The 22,287-nt window shown below is 43.6% G+C and overlaps 3 protein-coding genes and 1 long non-coding RNA gene across 7 annotated transcripts in view; 1 reads left to right on the forward strand and 3 right to left on the reverse strand.

Moving 5' to 3' along the window:
- Positions 1-22,287, forward strand: part of map3k2 (mitogen-activated protein kinase kinase kinase 2) — a 316,607-nt gene that overhangs the window by 14,615 nt on the left and 279,705 nt on the right. The window contains exons 14-18 of one of the 4 annotated variants that reach the window (XR_013963697.1): positions 754-885; positions 2,061-2,190; positions 2,389-2,566; positions 2,892-8,991; positions 9,036-10,713. Coding sequence is in view for 1 of the 4 variants with exons in the window: in XM_080758452.1 (XP_080614578.1) it covers positions 754-885; positions 2,061-2,190; positions 2,389-2,566; positions 2,892-3,111 (660 nt within the window). In the remaining 3 variants the exon portion in view is untranslated. Of the gene's footprint in view, positions 1-753; positions 886-2,060; positions 2,191-2,388; positions 2,567-2,891; positions 10,714-22,287 lie in introns of those variants that run through there. The other 3 variants (XR_013963698.1, XR_013963696.1, XM_080758452.1) reach the window with 3 other exon arrangements.
- On the reverse strand, positions 12,213-13,268 carry LOC308311736 (kelch domain-containing protein 3-like; the record flags this gene model as incomplete). Its single annotated transcript, XM_080758521.1, has 1 exon — positions 12,213-13,268. One exon carries the CDS (start codon positions 13,266-13,268, stop codon positions 12,213-12,215), a length of 1,056 nt encoding a protein of 351 aa, XP_080614647.1.
- On the reverse strand, positions 14,391-15,827 carry LOC308311918. Its single transcript, XR_013963706.1, has 3 exons — positions 15,732-15,827; positions 15,341-15,450; positions 14,391-15,231 (listed from the first exon to the last, which is right to left on the reverse strand). It is a non-coding gene; the product is annotated as an uncharacterized lncRNA (long non-coding RNA).
- LOC308311737 (uncharacterized protein) lies at positions 16,383-22,088 on the reverse strand (the record flags this gene model as incomplete). The annotated part of the gene is made up of 4 exons (XM_080758522.1): positions 16,383-16,555; positions 18,749-18,877; positions 19,119-19,281; positions 22,062-22,088. 4 exons carry the CDS (start codon positions 22,086-22,088, stop codon positions 16,383-16,385), a joined length of 492 nt encoding a protein of 163 aa, XP_080614648.1.

The raw sequence follows: 22,287 nt of genomic DNA on the forward strand, positions 1-22,287 counted from the left end.
TACATGCATAAAAATGTAAAAAATAATACATTTTAAAATTAATGATTTAGAATGTAGTTTTGCTGTTAATACCAGCAGATAAAACAAAAGCTCATCATAAGATTGATTAAAGAATGACTGCGGATCATGGGATCAACAAAACATTTATTCTGAAACCAGAACAAAATATTTGTTCTCATATACACAAGAATGTTTATATATTTTATTTCCTGACCTACCAATGCGAATACAATTGCTTTCATCACGTCACGCATGATCAATAAAGTTTGAGTGCATGCAGTGCACATTGCACACACACACAGTCACTTTCTGACATCACTGCATGCTAGTGTGTCTGTGTTGTGTGTGTGCCCGTGTTGCTCGCAATCTGGACACGGTGAATCACACATGTTTGTTCACGGCAGTCAGGCAAGAAAGACTTCCTAAAGTTTCCATAAAGTTCACTTGAAAGTTACGTTAGAAACTTATATAATTATGAATTCACGGCATGACAACAGCTGAACGTTATGAAACATGAAGGACCTGGCTACGGCTTGTGTCGTCTCACTCGTCTGCCGTTACTTCTCGACGTGAGTTCAGCTGTATGTAGCTCCGCCCTGGTGATTTGTAAACCCATCACTGCCGCTTTTGCAACACAGTGTGGGCTTGTGGGTCAGCTTAAAAGACAACAGCAAAAAGCAGGCGAGTCATGAGGGGGGCGGTGGACAAGTCATGCATGTGTTGGGCGTACTCTCTAAATGCTCCGTTCCCCAGGAGGTGAATGCACTGGAGTGTGAGATCCAGCTGCTGAAGAACCTCTGCCATGAGCGCATCGTCCAGTACTACGGCTGTCTGAGAGACTCCACGGAGAGAACACTGTCCATATTCATGGAGTACATGCCAGGGGTGAGAGCCTGTCCATCAAACCCTCTCTCTCTGTCTTTCTCTCTGTTAACTCCTCATATATATATATATATATCGTTTTAGTCATAGTCTTTTGAATAGTGTAGAGAGAGTAAATGGTGCATTTATTTAGCGCTTTAAAGCGCTTTACATTACATTCACCCATCCACACACTCATTCACACACCGATGGCGGAGGGGAACCATGCAAGGCACCAACCTGCACATGGGGAGCAATTAGGGGTTCAGAGTCTTGCTCAAGGACACTTCAACACTAACTCTGGGGAGTGGAGTGAGAGTGAGGACAGAGTGTACAAGGAAATTTGTACACTCTGGTTATGGGGTTCCTTAAAATGTAAAGGCTTGAGAGCCACTGTATACTAAATCTTCTGAGGCAAAGAGACACTACACGCAGCTGCGCTGTTCATCCACCAGGTGGCTGTAGAACTACAGTATATACTAGTATAATACATTGAAAGACAAGCGCATCGATTTTGTAGAAATGAATACAAGAAGGATATCTCTAACTCTGTTACACAGGGACGTCCAGAAGCAAAGATTTGAGTTTTAGAAACTTTTTAGAAAATTTAGAAACTCAAAATCGCTTTAGAAACTGAATGTTCGCGGTGCATACTTAGTTTAGACCCGAATGTTCAAAGATTTGCATACATGTTTAAGATTCTTCAAAAAATAGCAGATGAGCTTGTAGATCTGCTGCTTTTGAATAGCCAAAGTATAAAAAAAACATATGCTTTCAGTGGTTAAAATGATTGTGATGCTATATTAACTCATTTGGCTGGGGTCTCCCAGGACGGTATGCCCCAAGGACCCCTGAACCAATGCTGTAAAGCGCCTCTAGCTGTGTTTAAATCACGCGAGCTGTATTTTATACAGTACTTCATCATACCACAGATTGAGCTTGTGATCAAAGCGCTCTTTTGTGCTCATCCAGTAGTCTCTTTGTGCAAGACAAAATAAGTAACGTTGAGACAAAGAAGGCATCCGCACACAGCTGTAGCTCCGAAAAGAAAGTTTACTGCAAACGTTTTTATAGCTAAATAAAATACGTCGTCTACGTATGAAGCCACGTCGTTGTGGAAAGAAGGGTTTGTTTTCCGTGCCGTTCTCCAGGGCTCCATCAAAGACCAGTAACGGTGTGTTTTCCGTGCCGTTCTCCAGGGCTCCATCAAAGACCAGCTGAAGTCCTACGGGGCGTTGACGGAAAACGTGACGCGGCGCTACACGCGCCAGATCCTAGAGGGAGTCTCCTACCTCCACAGCAACATGATCGTCCACAGGGACATCAAAGGTTTGTGCATGTGTGTGTGTGTGTGTGTGTGTGTCGGAAAAGGCCTGATTTCATTCCAATATGCGTAGAGCCTATATACAGTACCAGATGTCAGCCTATATATACCAACTGCCGTGTGTGTGTTGTGTGTGAACGCACAAGGGACAATGGCGTCAGCCAGTGAGTGGGTTTGATTGTTTGAGCCGTTCCCTCGCGCAGGGGCCAACATCCTCCGTGACTCTGTGGGGAACGTGAAGCTGGGCGACTTCGGGGCCAGCAGGCGTCTGCAGACCATCTGCCTGTCGGGCACAGGCATCAAGTCGGTGACCGGCACCCCCTACTGGATGAGCCCGGAGGTCATCAGCGGAGAGGGCTACGGCAGGAAGGCTGACATCTGGTAAGACATGAGCCTCAGGACGCACACACACACACACACACACACACTCCTGATGTGTGTGTCAGCAATATTCCACTGACAATTAGGGCTGTCATGGTTGATCCTATGGACAGCGAGCCAGTGTCTTGTTGTCCCTTTTCATTCGAGTGCGACACCTTTTTAGTTCCACTGCTGCGTCAAACAGCATATTATGGTCCAACACTTGTCTTCTTATATACTTATTCTTATAATTAGTTATTCACGACCCATAGAAGTGGGTAGTCCCCAACCCACCGCCTGTGAAACGGTGTGCCGTCACTGTTCATTCCGTGCCTGTCGTCCGCAGGAGTGTCGGCTGCACCGTGGTGGAGATGCTGACCCAGCGGCCCCCGTGGGCGGAGTTCGAGGCCATGGCCGCCATCTTCAAGATCGCCACGCAGCCCACCAACCCGGCGCTGCCCGGCCACGTGTCCGACCACTCGCGCGACTTCCTCAAGCGCATCTTCGTGGAGACCAAGCAGAGGCCGTCCGCCGACGAACTACTGAGGCACATCTTTGTGCATTAGCCCCGGCCGCGACCCCCCTTGGACCTCGAAGCCCTGCCCTCTTCCCTCGGTCGCTCTCCCTCCCTCACCCTACCCTGCCGAACCGCCAGACACGGCCTTACCTGATAGGGTGTCCCCCACCTCTGATCCCATTCCCCGCTCCCCATTGGACCAGAAAGAACTCGCCACGGAGGAACTTAGCGAATGGGAAAACCGGAGAGTTCGGTGGGAAGGGGCGGCGACGACCTACTCCTCCTGGGTCTCCTCAATGGAGGTCGGCCCATATGGAACGCAAAGGTTTTTATTTTAGACAAAAGTTGCACCTTAATTAGAAAGGGGGGTAAGCACTCCCCTCCCCCCCCCTCTCGCCCCCCAAAAAGAGATGAGATGAACACCTTTGAAAATGTCTCCTTTTTTATGTTTGTACGATTTTTTTCCGTCAGTTTTTGTTTTTTAGGTTGTTTTTCTGTGAATGGGACTAAATCGGTGTTGTGGACCTAGTATATGGAGATTGGATCTGGAGTGGCTTCCCCCCTCCTCCCTCCCTCTTTACCTGATCCCTCGACCCTTCTTCGACCTGACCCCAGAATGTACTCTGCTGCAAAAAGAAAACCCAACGCGTTGGGTTGTTTCCCCGGAACCCGCTGCTAATAGATTTTAAACGAGAGAGACCCCGCTCATGAAACACGGGGAGCAGAGAGCACTCCTTAATCCCATCACCGCTGTCACGATTCTGCCTTTTAACGTCCCCTCTGTAAGTGGGGCTGTCACCATTACAAATGGAATTGTCGCACAAATAATTACGATTAACAATTTGAATTGTGTTTTTGGAACCTATTTAGGCTTCATCAAAAATTGCACGGGGCAGATAACTTTAATAAATAAACAAGTTACTGATAAGTAAAATTAGCTGAAAATGCTGATCTACAAGCTTACAATGCGTCACAAAGTGACACATTGTGATCTTGTACATCTGGCATTTGTGCTATTTTTGGAAAATGTAAACTTTTTTCAACATAGATTATGACGGAAATAGTTGCGCTTATCTCAAATAATTGCGATTAGACGATTATGTAATTGTGACAGGCCTATCTGCACGCCCTCTACCAGCGACAGCTCAACGCCACATGTTATCCCATTGAGTGACCACACACAGTACGTGACTGGTCATAAGCTAGCAAGCCCTGAGCTGTTGGCAGGGAATCCCCCCCCCATCCATCACCACCACACTCCGTTTCCGGTCTTTGTCTTTTTCAGTTTTCCTGTCAACCTGCTTACATTATGTCAATCTTTAGGCCCAAACCACACCAATGACTCGCCATGCAGCTCCTTGCAACCAAATGCTTGCGAGTAGTTGCATGCAACCATTATCCCCAATGGCAGTTGCAAGGAGATGCATTGGTGTGACATGTCCTTAAAACTGTTTTGTTGCAAGGAGTTGCGACTAGTTGCATTGGTGTGGTTTGGGCCTTTAGTGAGTTTAGTTTACTCATCAGACCTCGGCCCCACCACGTAGTTTGTTTTGTGCCGTGTGCCTTTTTCTTTGTAAAAACAAAACGATACGATAGGAACGGAAAACAGCATAGGAAGCTTTTCTAGCATCCACAGGAGTCTCTGGTGTAACACTAAACCGTCGGACGCCTGTGGACCACCAGGTCTCGTCAGTGTCCGTGGCTCCTCGACCTACTGCCTTCACTTCCAGCTTCACTCCAGCTGATCTCGATTTCAGCCCTTGACGTCGTCCTCCTCTGCCTTGTCTGTTCAGCAGGGATTCCTGGTCACTACTAACTGGTCCCTGCACGGTTCGAGCTTGACAACAGGTAGGGACATTGCCACCGGCCAGAAACAAATGCTGGTCAACTTTGGCTGTGGCTGGTCAGTTTGTCTGCCAACACTTGGTCAGGTAAATACCGTATATTTCGGAATAATATCCCTGCCTCAAATAGCCCCCCCTCCAAAGCCAGGGCTATTATTTGAAGTTTCTTCAGCCCAATTCCTAATTTGTGTCCCAGTGCAAAAATTAAGAAAAGCCTGCTGCAAATAGCCACCTGGTCCAAAACGATTAATTAACGCCCAGGCTACTATTTGGAAATATACGGTAACCACAACGTAATTTCCACTCTGTACGTGTGGTCTTTGAGCATAACCGTCAATGTTGGGATTTTAAGTCCAGCTGTGGTCAATGTTTTCAGTCACTGTTGAGCTTATCTTATAAAATAGTGTAAACGACTGGTAATTTTTATTTGATTTCAATTACCTGGTGCTGTGCTGAAAAGGCAGTTGTCCCTGCCCTGCTTGGAATGAAGCACTGGATGCCAGCCAGTCAACCAAAGCAAAAACTGGATTTTTCTCACTTTATGCCTCTCCTTTTACCCCCGTGGAATATTGTCTCGACTGTGTGGATACGCTTAAATGGACTGTGGTCATATTACCCTGACACTATTGAAATGGAATGGAGGCGGGTTCCGTTTTGTCGAGCATCTAGGCCAGTGGTTCTCAAAGTGGTGCCGTGATGCAAGTCCAAGGGTTCCACAGAATACTTTGATCATATTGGATTTTATCCATATCACTTCAGTTTAACCACTTCTATTTAACCCTCTATACTTAGTAAGACCGACCATCAAACCTCCTCACCACAAATAGCCCGATCTACAAGCTCACAACACGTCACATTGTGACGCGTTGTGAGCTTGTAGATCTGCTATTTTTGGTGGATGTTCCCCTCGGGGATGGTGGGGTTCAAGTGGTTAAATGTAAAGTATGAAGTTCTTTTCAATCTGTCATGGTGGAAGAGTTTTCCACGTGACATCGTATCTTACGAGGAAAGATTTACATATATACCGTAATATGACCAAAGAAGTTTGAGAACCTCTGATCTAGGCTCGTCATGTCAGATTCCCGGGGCTGTTTTTGAGCGATTCAGCGACACACGGCCAGGGGAGGGACTCTCACAGTCGATTGGCCCATATGTACGGCTATATGACGCTGTCCCGGTGTTGGTTTAGCGTTGACTAGGTTTCACCCGCTGATTAGCCTTCAAGTTTATCCATGTTTGTTGTACTGTGTAGACTCAAAGTCGTGCATATATCCGAGGGCAACGGCGTACACGCGGATGTTCTTCAGGGTGCAGAATCCCTCTTCTCACGTGTTAATGGCTGGTTATTATGAGCCTGACAAACCAGGTACGATTAGTGAAGATCCGTTCGCCTGTAAAGAAGCTCATAGCTTGCTTGCGACTCGATGTCGGCCATCGGGGGCCACAGGTACCTTGCCTGGAAATAGTGACCAGGACAGCTTAAGTCGTTGCACTGATCTGTCAAAAAGAAAAAAAGCTTCACGACGCGCAGGACTGTTCCAGCATCGTACAGATGTTTGGGTCCTTGTACACCCCGGTGTTGGAATGGTACCGTTTTACAAAATGTGCTTCAGTCAAGCCTCCACTGTGTTATACTGGTGTATTTAGTGTCAAATGTTATGTTCGCGGTCAAAATAGACCATGCTGACCGTTGGTCAACAACAGCGGGGCGGTCCCGGTGTCGAGGCAATGATCCCTTGTGAGGGGGGGGGGGGGGGATTCTCAAACAAACTGCTGTCACTGCACAAATGGGTCGCCTCTTAATTTGCATGGCAACCAGATTATTAGTTCTCTAATTGGATAAAAAGTGACCTACTGTGAGGATTTTCGGCGCACGAGACCACCCCCAAACACTCGGAAACCCCCTGCTGTTTCCAGCCGACCGTCAGCTTGGTTCGTACTTTAAGCTTTACACACTCCACTTGTCTGCAAAGTAGATACACACTGAAGAGGTATGTGTTCAGTATACAGGAGACAAGGTCAGAGCACTTAAGTGTACCGTTCCTCTGCTTTTAAGGTACGCAGCTTATAGCCAAACACCCGTAAACAGGGTATGCAGTCAGTGTCACCTTTACTGTACAACATGCCAACATAAATGTATCAAATGAGTTTGAGAACTTGAGATCCCTGTGGGCGGAGATAATAATAGGATAAAAGAGAGACCACGAATCAAGACCCAGCGTCACAAAAGAATACACAAGCGGTATGAAAATAAATCTTAAAGGAGGCTTGCATCCCCACGACAAAATTGTCATTCGAGTGTGGTGCTGGTTGGTGCTTCGTTTAAAGGCGTAGTTCGGCCAAAACAATTACTTATTTTCTATCAATTACACACCCCATGAAGCCTTGAATTCATGGATATTGTTTAGGGGCACTTTACTCTCCAACGTTCTGGCTTACAAGGCAGCCAAGAATTTAATGATCGGTTGAGTCTCCTATCGACATATTTACATATTTAATTAAATTGAAAAAATCTCCATGAATCCAAGGCTTCATGTAATAGATAGAGAATAAGTCATGTTTTTGGTGAACTACTCCTTCAAGATGGAAGTGTCAGTATCCCCATTGGCCGAGCCTACCTAATGCCTGATTTATACTTTGTCGTGTAACGTGTCGCACACTGAAAATAACGAATCTACATGTTGACAAGGCGTCGCAGCACGACGTGTTGTGAGCTTGTAGATCAGCTATTTTCAGTTCTCTATGAACACACTCCATCGAGAGCACTCTCTAGTGCAGTGGTTCTCAAACTTTTAAATTTCAAGGTACAAATGGACCCAAACAGGTCCATTTGGTTCCATTACCCACTGAGCATTTTTTTTGTCTGAATGACTGAGTTTTTTAGCGGTCTAGGCTTAGATTAGTCAATTTATAGACGTTGAAACAACATCATTTCAACGTCTATTTATAGACTGTTTATATTTAGATCTTGATTATTTTTTATATGGCAATTTAGCCGTCTAAAAGCCGGACTATTGCTCAGTGGGCAACTAGAGAACAAGTTGACCACCTCTGCTGTAAATCCTTCGGTACTTAAAGGGCAAATCAAATCATAGCAGCATACTGTAGTTCTCACACACACACACATACATGCTGAAATAGCACTTGTTTTCGTTTTACTTAAAAAGACATATGGACCATAAAGTGCTTTCTATGACTCCATTCTTGTCTCTGTTTATATCATTGGCTCTCTCGCCAGCCGCCCCTTAGTTCACCTCGACGTAGTGGACCATGTCCATAAGGGTTGCCTTGAAAGAAAAAAGGTTCTCGGAAGCAAATAGGCAAATTGGTCCTGGTCATTTTATGGGGGGGGGGGATACGTAAATGGTACTTTTTGATGGAGGTTCTGGAAGAAATTAGGCAATAGAAATATCCTGTCATGAAGTGTTGCATAATGTTGCTACCAATGGCTAGGAGGGACATGCCGCCATGTTTAATAAGGAAAAAGATAATGGTCTCTTCATCCGTTGACAAAACAAAGGGATTGACTTATGGAAATTCTATATCGTTGCTGAAACCCCTTGTGTCGTGTGTTGTACAGCGCACACAGAAGAATCGTACTACAGCGCCACACACAAGTAGCACATACATACTATATATATATACTGTATATATATGACATAAATTGGGCTTTTTGAAGTGTCTCTCTTCCAACATGGCGACATATCCCCTGGTATCCATTGTTAAGCACTGCCTCAAACATTTCGCGACTGGTGTGTCGCTTGTTGAATATTCTGGGAGGACGGGGGTTGGGGGGCTTGATGCGAACTACCGTTATGCACTATATCTGAAAAAGGTATATTACTATTACAATTTGTTTATTTTTTATTTTTTTAATCACTGATGCTTCTTCACAATTCCGCTTCGGATGTCATTTGTACGACTCTGTTGAGCACGGACGCATGTGTTATTTTTTTTTGTTTTGTTTACTTTTTTTTCGTCAGCAATGTTGACCTTTTGCACATTTTAAGATCGATTATTTTTACACAGAGATAAAGGAGTGACTGGATGTGTGTGTGTGTGTGTGTGTGTGTGTGTGTGTGTGTGTGTGTGTGTGTGTGTGTGTGTGTGTGTGTGTATGTATGTTCAGTGCATGTTGATTCATTGTGGTTCAGTTAGCAACAGATTCTACCTGAATGTAAGGGTTTATTTTCACTGTTAGATGGCCTAATTCGGTGGTTCTCAACCTGTGGTTCGGGACCCCCAGGAGGGTACCCACGTTGACTGTTCGCTGCTTCACCTCCCAATGGACCATTGTAAAGTGCATAGAAAAGCTCATAGACTTGCAATCTATTATTAGTATTATTAAATTATCCGATTATTTAAGAAAAAATATAGCCGATTTACAAGCTTGTGAGCTTGTAGATCTGCTATTATCACAATATTTATCTGTGGAACCGACTAAACTTTGGGCGCGTTCGTAAATAATACCACACCGGAGCGCACTCTCTTATTAGTTTGCATTGCACAGTGCACTTAGTCAGTGCACTATTTCCGAACGTGCCCTAAATGTAACGCCTCAACCTCAACTTTTCCACAGGGACACGCCCCCCTCATCTAGACTGAGTGGCAACACATTGAGCAGCATGGAGCATTGGAGGTGCTCGTTGGAAATCACTCAATGGTCATTCGTACCACCTGTTTCAAAATTGCACATAATGCAGAAGGCTTCCAAACTGACACTAGAATCACCTGCACGGAATGTCTTGACAGAAAGTAGCTCATAACATGTCTTGTCTATGGTGGATTCTTATGAAACGAACACGTACATTGCAGATAGAGGATAATTCAAGCTCTCCATACAGCTGCAATGTCGGTGAGTTTAACGTCGTTTAATACAATCCGATATGACTTTTCTGTTTGGATGGATGGGTTGTCAATGTTTTCTTGACAATGATGTCACTCACTTTGCCTCTATTCCGAGTGCTTGTCAGGTTGTGGGGGAGGGGTCCCTGGTTCAAATATGATGATTATTTTGGGGGTCACGACCCAAAAAGGTTGAGAACCATTGGTCTAATTCACCATTGCGAGTTAACTCTTAGGTTGCTGGAAAAGAGACTGTGTTTGCAGTCCCTAAAAAAATAAAATAGTTTTACAAGGTCTTTTGTGTCTATAGCCACTGCTGCCACTCTGTGTGTGTGTGTGTGTGTGTGTGTGTGTGTGTGTGTGTGTGTGAGAGATAGAGTTAAGATGTATGCGACGTGCGTGTTTTAGTGTGTTTGTTTGCGTGTTGTGCACGTGCATTTACTGCAGTTCGTGCTCAGGGGGACACTGCGTTCCCTAAAATGCCTTGCGCATTCTGACTAGGAAGAAAATTAATGTTAAATTGGAAAAAATGATCATTAAATCATGTACAAATGTATAAAAGGAAAAAGAAATGTACCCTTTTAAAAAAAAGAAAAGAAAATGTACTTGTAACCCTCATGTTTTGGTCGGTGTATTGTAAAAGAAGCCATGTTTATAATTCAGATTGGTTTGTGACCAATGAGTCTGTTTATATCAGATCTGTATATCAGTGGTACGTATAATTTTTTTAATATATATTTTTTATTTTCTTTTTCTTTTTTTTATGATAAAAGTGAAAAATATGGGAGATTTTATGCATGGTTGGGTCCTGAGAGACACAGCAATGGCGACAACATGGTTGCTGTTTTTATTTTTTGGCAAGACTGGTGTGTCGCAACGGAGGGGACGCTCTGTGTTCATGATTACGACGACAATTATGACTATGATGATGAAATCAATAAAAAGATATTTATTTCATGGCCCTCGTGGTGTGACTGTGTGATTTATATATATATATATATATATATATATATATATATATATATATAATACTTTTTTTTAACCACACCAATGCTATAGTGTCCCTTCCTATGCCAGTGTTGATTTTGACAGCAAATTTTGATTCACTTTTAGTCTGCTAAATCTGCAGTCAATTTTGTTGGCAAACTCAAAGATGTATTTTGGCAGGCCTTTTAATTGGTGACATCGTAATGGCTTATTTTACACTTGTGGCATGCTGAAAATAACCAAAGTTCACTATGCTTTGCAGTGATTTTATAACAGCAATTTTCGATTTAGTTTCAGTCTGTCTTGAATACAATTCCAGTTTAGTTTGTCACTGGCAAAGTTTTAGTTTGCCCGACAGCAACGATGTACTTAAGTTGACCGGGGTCCCTATGCAGGGCCCCTCCTCTTTCCCCCTCTACACCAAATGTCTTCTAACAGCTCTGGTCCGCTGACCGCTGTCTTTCTATATTCACGGAATGTTCACCTATTATGACATGCCCATGCAATGCATAGGGCATTTCGTTGACTAAAACTATGACAGAAAATGTTCGACTACCTTTATTAACTGATGAAAGCTACATAAAAACTAAGCTAAGACGGATCCTATAGTGTTTATAGTTTCAATGTACAGATCTTCTACTGTTGGACTGACGATAGGTTCTCGGTTGACTTATGATCCTAGGTGACTATTTGAAATGAAATAGTCATAAAATGCATAGAAATAGTCTTTCTATTTCAGGTATGTAAATTGCAACCTTGGCTGTGTCTCTAATCTAGCTAATCACTAGGCTAATCAGGCACATTTCTTGTGCACGCTACTAGCAGGCCAATGAAGTACATCCATGAATATTTTTCACATATTGTGAATATTTGTTTATTTTGAATAGGGGATTGCTGGCTGATTTCAGTAATGGACGTCACATAGATGATGTCCATTACTGATGTGGCTATAAGATATACCACACAAACATTCATGCTTGCTGCATGTTATCGCCCGTCCTCTCTCTGGTAACCGGAGAACTCGCAGGTTCAGACTCACCGCGGTTTAGTGCATTTTTGTTTTACTTCACCTTTATTTAAATTGTATTGAATTGAGAGAGAGAAGATAGTTGTTTACAGTTTGAAGTAGGAATGCTAAAGTTTAAACACTAAAGTACCGAAACAATATGTAATTCATTAGTAAACGATATCCTCAATTGGTAGGCCTAATATCATTGTTGTTCACATACTCAACTTTTTATCATTATCCAGCTGAACATTTAATTGCACAAAATAATTTGATCACTTTGGAAATTAACTACTGTATAATCTGTGGGTTTGACATGCCGGTCACAAAAAAAACACACACGCACAAAGGTCTCCACCTTTGCATCTCTGGTATGATGCTGTGTACAATAGTTCCTCGTCTCAGTTTCACGGAGTGATGCGCGTTTTTAGGGGTCTCTCTGGCAGGGAGCATACTCATGCGAACATTTCAGTTGCTGTTGGCAGTAGTCATTGTTTCAAGTTCCCACCGGCTGTCTCGCGGGAGTCCCGACTGCTCCAAACCGTACTGAATGACCGACAGCTTGCACAGCGTCTTCAGACTAGGGCTTAAGTCTAAGATGTACAGCTCGTCGGGCGTGATTTCTCCACCGAAGAGGACGACGCGATCCCGCACCGTGCAACAGCACATCCTGTAGCACATCCTGGACATGAACGAACACAGGCCTTCCCCCTTGGCCTTGATCGCCTTCCAGGAGGACGTCTCCGGAGTGAACTTCCACAGGTCGTCGAACGTCCCGTCCGAGTTGTCGCCGCCGAATATGTACAGCTCTCCGTTGTGGGCGAAGGCCGAGTGACCCCAGCGTCGCTCCGGGAGCTGTGTGGAGGGCGTGCTCAGCCAGAGGTCGGTCTCGGTGTCGAACACCCTGATGTTGTTGTAGTGGATCCGGTTCAAGTTGACGCTGAAGCCCCCGAATACAAACATATTCCTCCCTATGATCTTGGCAGTGTGATGATATAGATCGAGTGCCGGAGTGCCTCGGGTGTTAATCAGCGACCAGAGCATTGCGGCGGCATCCAACTTGTAGATGTCGTTAGTGCATCTGGCCTCCATGTTGAATCCTCCGAAGACATACATGTCGTTGCCTGACGCGCAGGCCGAGTGGCCGAACCTTCCGTCCGGAAGTGTCCCGGAGATCCCAGGCTTGAACCACCCGCGCGTGTCGATTTTGAACGCGTACAGCACGTTGCTGAGCTCGTCGCCCCAATTGATCCCCCCCCAGACGTAGACTGTACGCCCTATGAGGGTGGCGGTGTGGTCCCAGCGGCGCATGGGGGTAACCTCTCCTCCCACAGTTGCCGCCGGGGGCAACTTCGTCCAACTCAAAGACACGGTGTTGAAGACGTGCACGTCCATCTGGTCCATGTTGCCGTAGATGTCCAAGGAACATTTCCCCCCGAAGGAATACACCTTGTGTTCCACTGCCACAGCAGCGGCATATCTTCTCACCGGCCCTCCTTTCAGGTGCACCATCCAGTGCAACATTTCTACCTGAACTGAAATCTTGCTCTCTGTTGTCGCTTATATTGATAGAGTGGGCACAAACATTACACGAAGCTTGACCAATCTGCTAAGGCAGTGGTTTTCAACCCTTTTCATATCGAGTCCCGCATTATTTATTCAGCATTTGACCACTGTCCACAGTTTTATAACAAGATATTCAATTCAAACTTCAGTAAAAGTACAAAAGTTCAAAGTTAGCTTTTTTTACAGTGCCAAACATAAAGGTAGTATAGCTAGGACTGTACTTAGTAATGCATTCATGTGTCAATCACTTCAATAGCTGTTTATTTGGGTGGAGCTGGTTTTAATTGCGTTGTGTGCTGCTGGGTGGTATAATAATCATTAATCAGTTGTATGTACAGTATGTTCTGGATTTATAGTCTAAATCTAGAAAAGCTATCAATTAAAGGAGTATAATGGACAATATTTGTGTGTAAGTGCATGTAAAGTATGAAAACAATGGAAATACTATAATGATAAGTAATTGTAGTTTGAAGGACCACAGTAGAAAGAAGCACCTGAGGCTGAGGATGGTGTTATAATTTCTGAGTAGAAACCCCTGCTGCTGTCGTAATTATATTGTATAAAAGAACATGCAAATTGATTTAGATAATTTCACACTGCAGTGTTTACAAGTTACAATACATTATTTAGAAATCACTGCAATGGTATATTGATTGATTGAAAATTGTATTAACAGTTTTTCAAAGAATCTTTGATTACTTCTTTGGCAAACACTGCAGGAAGTGGAATTGTTGTAAAATCCAAATAAAAGCAAATTGACTAAAATATTTTATTGAAATTGCACTGTTTACTACTAAGTAACAATAGAATACATCATAATGAAATCACTGCAATGGTAAGAAGACGTTCAAAAGGCCATAAAATAAAAGCAAAATAGAACAGCGAAAAAATGTACAAACGGCATGCAAAATATAACAAAACAAAAGTGAATGGTAAACAGAGTTGTACATTTTGACCTGCGGGTTTGTCTGTCATAAAGTTGAGAATTCAGTTGCACAGAGCGGAGTTGAATCCTTGGTCTCTGATCCCGACGGCCTTTACTGCATGTCTTCCCCCCATCTCTTTCCCCATTTCCTTTCCTGTCAGCCTACTGTCTGTCCCTCCATACAAAAAGAAAAGGAGAGATTGCGCCTAGGTGACAGCAGACTGCTGGGCAAGCACTGGCGCTTTGGCATGGGGGGTCAGATAACATAATGGAATGTCAGAACAGGTCAGCTCCATATATGGAGATCTAAGGGTGGCAGCAGAAGCAGTGTCTTGAGTGTACAGGGTTTGATGAGGGCCCAGGTAGGGCCGGGCCTTAATTTTCAGGCATGATGAGAACTCAGATGTAGAGTTGCATATATGCAGATATAGGTAATGATCCAGTCGTCTCCATGTATAGCTATCTATCCAGGGTTTGATCAGATCAATGTATGGAATTAAGTATGTACTGACCATATATGGAGCGTGTCTTGAGTATACAGGGTTTGATTAGGTCAGATCAACATATGGAATGTCAGAACAGGAAGGACGGGTGGGGTAGGATCAACATATGGAATGTCAGAACAGGTCAACTCCATATATGGAGATGTAGAGTTGCAGGTCGGCTCCATATATGCAGATATGAAGTCTAAGGGTCTCCATGATGAGATGTCACAAGGTGTGACCATATATGGAGACGTGGGTGACTGAGTAACTAACGGTTGGATGGTCGGGAGATGCAGGTTTTCATAGTAAATGCGACCTATGGTCGCAGATAAAATGTTTGGGCTTTTCTGTTTAAGAGGAACGGCACTTCTCACAGATCCAGATGTTTAACTTTGTGTTTGATTGATCATCACTACGCGGTTTACATAAATTATCAGACCATTTTCCGTCGCTGTGTAGGTAAGCTGCACAGTTCCACTCGATGTAGCCTTTCTTTTCGACTCCCCAGTTCCTGCAGAGTAAACGATAAAGAACACCGTGATGTATTTAACTAACCACATCGACTCAGTCACTCACAGACAGTGACTTTGATAGAATTACAGTAGAAAAACGTGTCTTACTCTTGGCTTTTTTCCAATGGTGTTCCATTCTCCCATATCCATGTCTTATTATCCATGATCTTTGTCAGTCCAAGCCATGACCTTCCTCCCCTCAATCTTCTGATGAATTTCTGATGATTTGTCAACAATATTAACCATAATTATTTTGATCTACTTCATTTAGATCTTCACTATATTCAAATAATTGCATGACAATGGGATTGATGATGGACACCCACCTGGCCCAACGGTGCGCACACACTTTACACAAACACCACAAAGACAAAGTGCAATTTACTATTGCATTGAGAGTTAGAGAGCAAGAGATACACACACACACACACACACACACACACACACACACACACACACACACACACACACACACACAGAGAGTGACAGATACACTAACCTCTTCTGCTGGACTGTTGATGACCAACAGATGTCCTCCTGCCTTTATACATAATTCTCTGCTGTCCTCCCAAGTTTTCAGATCAGTAGATATGAAATAACATCTGCATCCAAACGGCCTCCATCCTTCGGGACAATTCACTAAACGCCAAAAGGGAGTTTTAGTTATGGATGGATTATCAATGCACTGATCATTTCTCGCACATATAGTTTAGTTGTGAATACCATTAGTCAGGGAGGGATGTAGTGGATGGTAAGCCTATTCAGATGGTGTTTCTGCACCTCTTTTAGAAAATGTACTGTATACTGTATGTCAAACTTAAATGCTCTATTTATATGCTATTTAAAGACTTGTAAGCCTCGGACAAAGCCAACTCGGAACTCATGACAATAAACAAAAAAAATTGGGCCCGAACAAATAATTAGAAAGAAGAAAAAGAGGGCAGGCTACAACACTTTTTTTTGTTGTTTTTCTTCTTGAGCAGCAGATATAGGCCGGTACCATCTGAATAGGCATAAAACTCCCTTTTGGTGTTTAGTGAAGTCCCTCCCTAACATTTTAGGCAATTGTCAATATATTCAGTCTTAGTTTTGGTGATCATAGCTTAGTTTCTGTTGTGTTTTTGTCAGTGAAAAGAAAATGTCATCCTAGTTAGGCAAAATGAACACGGCCTCTCTCACCTTCATCACACGATCTTTCTGCTCTTTCTGCTAACTGTTTTATCTCCTGAGTCAGGGCGTCGTTCATCATCTGGAAGTTCAGTGTCAGGTTGTCATATCTGGCCTGGAGCTCCTCTTTCTCCAGGGTCACGTTGGCTGATTTATCTGATGATAAACACAGTGGTGGAAAAAGTACTCAAATGTTTTGCTTAAGTAAAAATATCAATACCGCAATGTAGAAATACTCGGTTACAAGAATTACAGGAATTCAATATTTACTTGAGTAAAAGTGCATATGATACTATTTAGAATAAAAATGTACTTAAAGTTTAATTTCCAAAAGTACGAAACTACATTAAGTAGAAACTACTCATTATGAATAATGTTCCTTTTCACATGTTTTCAAATGTATAAAAATCCATTGAAAACAGCCAATCTACTAGCTTGACACATTGTGTGCTTGTAGATCTGCTATTTTCAAATGGCGAGTTGAAATAGTACTTAATTAATAATACAATTAAAAACTATTAACTAAAGTTTTCAAATAATTGTAGTGGAGTAAAAGTACAATATTTGCCTCTGAGATGTAGTGGAGTAGAAGTAAAAGTATAGAAAAATGGAAATATTCCAGCAAGTTTTAAAAAATCCTCAAATTTGTCCAAGGCCCATTCTGCTCCTTCTCAGAGGAGTCAACCAAACAAAGTCTGCATCATCACTAAGGACCTCATCCGTGACCTGAAGTAGGTCATAAAGGTGTACTTCCTGATCGCTAACTCACGAATGAATCATGCAGAGCAGTGGTTACCAGGGGCGCCGTCAGGCTCTCAAAAGTCTGGGGACTTTTATTAATTATGTATTTTGCGGGGAGGGGGGTAGTGACGTCATGACAGTTGACAATCTGGCATTTAGCAGACACTCTTAATCCAGAGCGATTTACATTAAGCAAGAACTAAAAATATTGGCAATATATCACATACATAAAAAGTACCGGTAGTTACAATGACAGCTTGAACTTCACTAACTGTCCACTTAAACTCCAAACATCTTACAGGCTTCAAGTTACTTGAAAACATGAATGTAGTCTGTAGAATATCTAATTGTGTGTGTGTGTGTGTGTGTGTGTGTGTGTGTGTGTGTGTGTGTGTGTGTGTGTGTGTGTGTGTGTGTGTGTGTGTGTGTGTGTGTGTGTGTGTGTGTGTGTGTGTGTGTGTGTGTGTGTGTGTGTGTGTGTGTGTGTGTGTGTGTGTGTGTGTGTGTGTGTGTGTGTGTGTGTGTGTGTGTGTGTGTGTGTGTGTGTGTGTGTGTGTGTGTGTGTGTGTGTGTGTGTGTGTGTGTGTGGAGAGAGAGAGGAAAGAAAGAAAGAGAAGCCAGCAGGCCTCAGCTATGTAATGTGTGTGTGAAATTTTACATCGCAGTGAAATTTGGAACAGCGCCACAGCGTATTGACACCATAGTGTGGCCAGAAATGTCATTACGTCCGTAGTGGTGGTTCGTTTTGCATTTGGCTAAGGGGGAATGCCAAATCGTATGGACGTCTTTTTGCAACGTATCCTGGTCGTATCCTGAGTTTGACTGTCAGGTCGTATCGACAACGTTGTATGGACGTCGTTTGGACGTCTGGCTGGGACGGCGACTAGGACGTGGGGTTTTTTGGTGGTTTACAGAGAGGTCTGTGTGTGACGTCGTATGGACGTCGTATGAACGTCCTGTGAGAAGGGCTGCGCAGGTTCGTTTTGCGTTCGGCTAAAATGCAAGCAGGTCCTGTCAACGTCGTATGGACGTCATATAGACGTCTTTTAGCTTGCAACGTATCCTGGTCGTATCGTGAGTTTGAATGTCAGCTCGTATTGACGACGTCGTATGGACGTCTGGCTGAGACGGCGACTTACATGTACGTTTTGGGGTTTGGTGCTTTACAGAGAGGTCTGTGTGACGTCGTATGGACGTCCTGTGAGAACGGCTGCAGCCTGCGGGAAGGTGCCTGCCCAGGCCAACGACGGCCAACGACCCCTAGTGGCAGCTTTCGGAACGGCATCCATTGCCATTAGTCTGCTGGTATAGCTTTGTGGTCGAAAGTAACTAAGTGATGTACTCAGTTACTTTCTACCACTGTGATCAACACAAACTGTCGCTAGTCGCCACTGTGTGGAAATGTATTTTTGAGGAGGAGAAGAAAAGTCAACCATCCTCATCAGGCATTTTGTAATGTGTGAATGAATTATTAACATATAGAATGTACTAGTGAACCCACACAATTAAAAGTGAAGCACAGTTGGTATAGGGTTCTTGTGTGCGAAATAAGGGTAATTTTATTATTGTTCACTGCATGAAATTGACCTTTGACCTTCTGATACTCACAGTGCACGACTATGTCTACGGTTCTCAGCGTGAAAATAGCAAACAGCAGCATGAGAATCACTGCACACAGTCCGACGATGTTTATCTGGATGTCGAGCTGTCTCTGGACGATGACTTCTCTCCGGACAGCTGGAGAACAGTAGTACAATAGAGTTCAACTTTAATGTGATTACGCTTTATCTTGTGTCCCTCTGGGTACAGACCGAGCAGGAAGAACTTTGGTTCTGGTACAATATGTATTGACAAAATCTTCTGTATTTCCTGCCAGACCTTCCCCCAAAATTCCATCAACTTTGGACAGGACCATAAACAGTGGAACAATGTGCCTCTATCTTCTTCCTGTCCTCTTTTAATAGTCCTTGCACTGTACCTGGATGTGCTGTAACCCCCTGTGAGCCACGGTCTGCTCCTCCATCGACGCGCACCACTGTCTCCTCCTCCACTCTGTTCTCCTCCTGCCTCTGCTCCCTGGCTCCTCCAGCACGCCTCACACGCCTCGATGTGCCTGGCTGCTCAGAAATATCTACAGACATCTGAAGGAAGGACGAAAAAGAGAATTAGTAAGTGTTAATAGTGTACATATGCATTAGTGTAAGTGATATGTTTTGGATAAAACAAAACGGCTTTTGTTAAATCACTCATATTCTAATAGTAATCATTGCTATAGAGTGTTTGTTCAGTAACAGGGGTCTCCCTGTCTCTCCAGCACTTTAATAAACAGATAATTCATTGTCAGGTAGGTGATGAAATTTCCGCCAATCGGGAGACAGTAGCCATTGAAAAACCTAGGTGTTTGTAAAGATGATTTTAAAATGACAATGGTAACAACTGAGGAGGTACTTAAGAAACTGAGTGCCCTCCAACCCCACAAGGCCACTGGCCATGACAATATTCCCTCCAAATTTCTCAGAGACTCAGCCATTTCCATAGCTCCAGTCATCACCCACATAGTTAACCTCTCCATCAAACAAGGACAGGTCCCCAGAGATTTTAAACTGGCCAAAGTAACCCCCCTGTACAAAAAAGGGAGCAAATTAGAACCCGGCAACTACCGCCCTATTTCTATTCTAAGCTCCATCTCGAAAGTGATGGAAAAAATAGTCTATGAACAGGTTGAAAAGTATCTTGCCACTAATAAATTGTTGTACGAGTTCCAATCTGGTTTCAGAACATCCCACTCCACTGACACATGCCTTCTCTATTTGAGCGACCACATCAAACACGAGGTGGATGCTGGAAAATACTGCGGCATGGTCATGCTGGACCTCCAAAAGGCTTTTGACACCGTGAACCACTCCATACTGGTTAACAAGCTTAAAGCTATTGGTTTTGATAGCACATCAGTGAGCTGGATGCAATCCTACCTGGAGGGGAGAGAACAGATGGTGGAAGTGAACGGAACACTGTCCCCCCCCCCTCCCAGTGAGCTGTGGCGTCCCACAAGGAAGCATACTAGGGCCTTTACTGTTCCTAATATATGTAAACGACATGACTTCAGCTTGTGACTGCAACTTGTTCCTGTTCGCAGACGACTCAGCACTGCTGGTCTCGGACAGGAACAAACTGCAGGTTGAAAAGACCCTCAGCTCTGAACTCGGTAGAATCTGCACCTGGCTCGCTGATAACAAACTATCCTTACACCTGGGAAAAACTGAATCCATTCTCTTCGGATCAAATAGTAATCTCAAAAAGGCAGATGGCTTCTTGGTTAGAGTTGGTGATGATATTATCACACGGAAGGATCAAATTACCTACCTAGGTTCCATCCTGGAGGCCAATCTTTCCGGTGATAAGATGGCCACCAACGTAATCAAAAAAGTCAATCAAAGAACAAGATTCCTCTACAGGATCTCCTCACTGGTCGACAAAAACACCTTGAAGACCTTAACAGGAGCCCTTGTACAAGGTTTCTTTGACTATGCATCCACCTCCTGGTACCACAGCACCTCAAAGGCCCTTAAAACAAGGCTCCAGACCTCCCAAAACAAACTGGTCAGGCTCCTACTTGGCCTCACCCCCCGAACCCACCTCACCCCTGCCCACTTTGACAGGCTGGGATGGCTTAGGGTCGACGACAGAGTACAGCATCTTGCAATGGGTCTGGTCCACAAGATTAGATACACCACCAAGATACCCATGTACCTGTCTAAATACTTCCTTAATGTAAACGAAGTCCACACCCACAACACCAGAGGGAGTGCAACAAACCATGTACAACCCAGATTCGGCACAAACAAGGGACTAAATTCTTTTCGCTCCTATGCGACCAAAATGTGGAACGCCCTACCAACAGTCATTAAGACATGTGAATCCCTTGGCTCCTTCAAAACTGCTCTCAAAGGGCACCTACGGATGGCTGCAATTCGAAACTGGCCTCTGTAAAAGCTGAATTTGTATCTGGATTGTACTATGTTTTTGTATGGACGTGGTGTTGGGTGCCTGCACATATGCACACATGGCATCAACGCATGGTGTTGTGTGCAGGCGCCCTACACTCTGTCTTTCGTTTTCTTTTCTTTTATCCCCCTGTTCCCCTCACTGTATATATACTTTTTTTCCCTTTTCGCTTCCTATATGATGAATTCCTGTTCTGTTCTTTAACTACATAGAAGTGTCTATTTGTTTGTCTCTAAATGTTTTGATGAATTGAACAATGTGGACCCTGTTGTAAACAAGTGTAAGGCTTAATTGGGTCGTCCACTCACAGTTAACAGTCTTTGTATTGAGTTTGTGCTTGAAATGTACTGTAATTCTGCAAACTGTTAATAAAGATTTCAATCAATCAATCAATTCATCAGCTTTATTTTAAGTGTTCCATCACTTACAATTCCACTTGTTCAATCTGTATCCTGACCGAGTTCTCAATCATGAAAATGCATTTTCTGTTTAATAAAAAGCTGGAGAGACATCTCCAGACTCCTGTTACTAGTGAACAAACACTCTAGGAATGAGTAGGCTACTATCACAATATAGAGCTTAACACTTATTGTAACCTCACTTACCCTACCTTTAAGTGATTACAATAAAGGACATTATAATATAGTGTAAATGTTACTCACTTTGTTATCTAAGTTGTCCTACATTGGGATTCGTTATCGCAGAGTTGACACTGAACCAAACAAATCGTTTCAGACACACATGTGATGCATGCACCAACCAACAGAATAACCAAGTCTTGACCGCAGAATGTACGCGTTGTTGACGTACTGTAACAAACAGTTATGGCTTTCAGATGGTTGAATTCTGTGAAACCCTGCAGGGCGGGCAAAGTGAATGAAACTCTCCCCCAACCCCTGCCCTGCTGTCGATGTACCCTCATACAATTGGCCAGTAAAGTCATTCTGACTGAATAAATAAAAAGCGTTCAATTTAGTAGTGTTCATAATAGTGGTGACACCGTGACACTGTGCGACTGTGGTATTAATAATAACTATTTATGTTACAGATAATGACTCTGAACATCATGGGTAGGCTTTGTGGTACAAGTTGTACAACATTCTTTCTCTAGCAGGAAACAGTTACAGCTCCCCCCTTCCTGT

This window comes from Protomyctophum bolini (assembly GCF_963924005.1).
Source record: "Protomyctophum bolini genome assembly, chromosome: 24".
Classification (NCBI taxonomy): Eukaryota; Metazoa; Chordata; class Actinopteri; order Myctophiformes; family Myctophidae; genus Protomyctophum; species Protomyctophum bolini.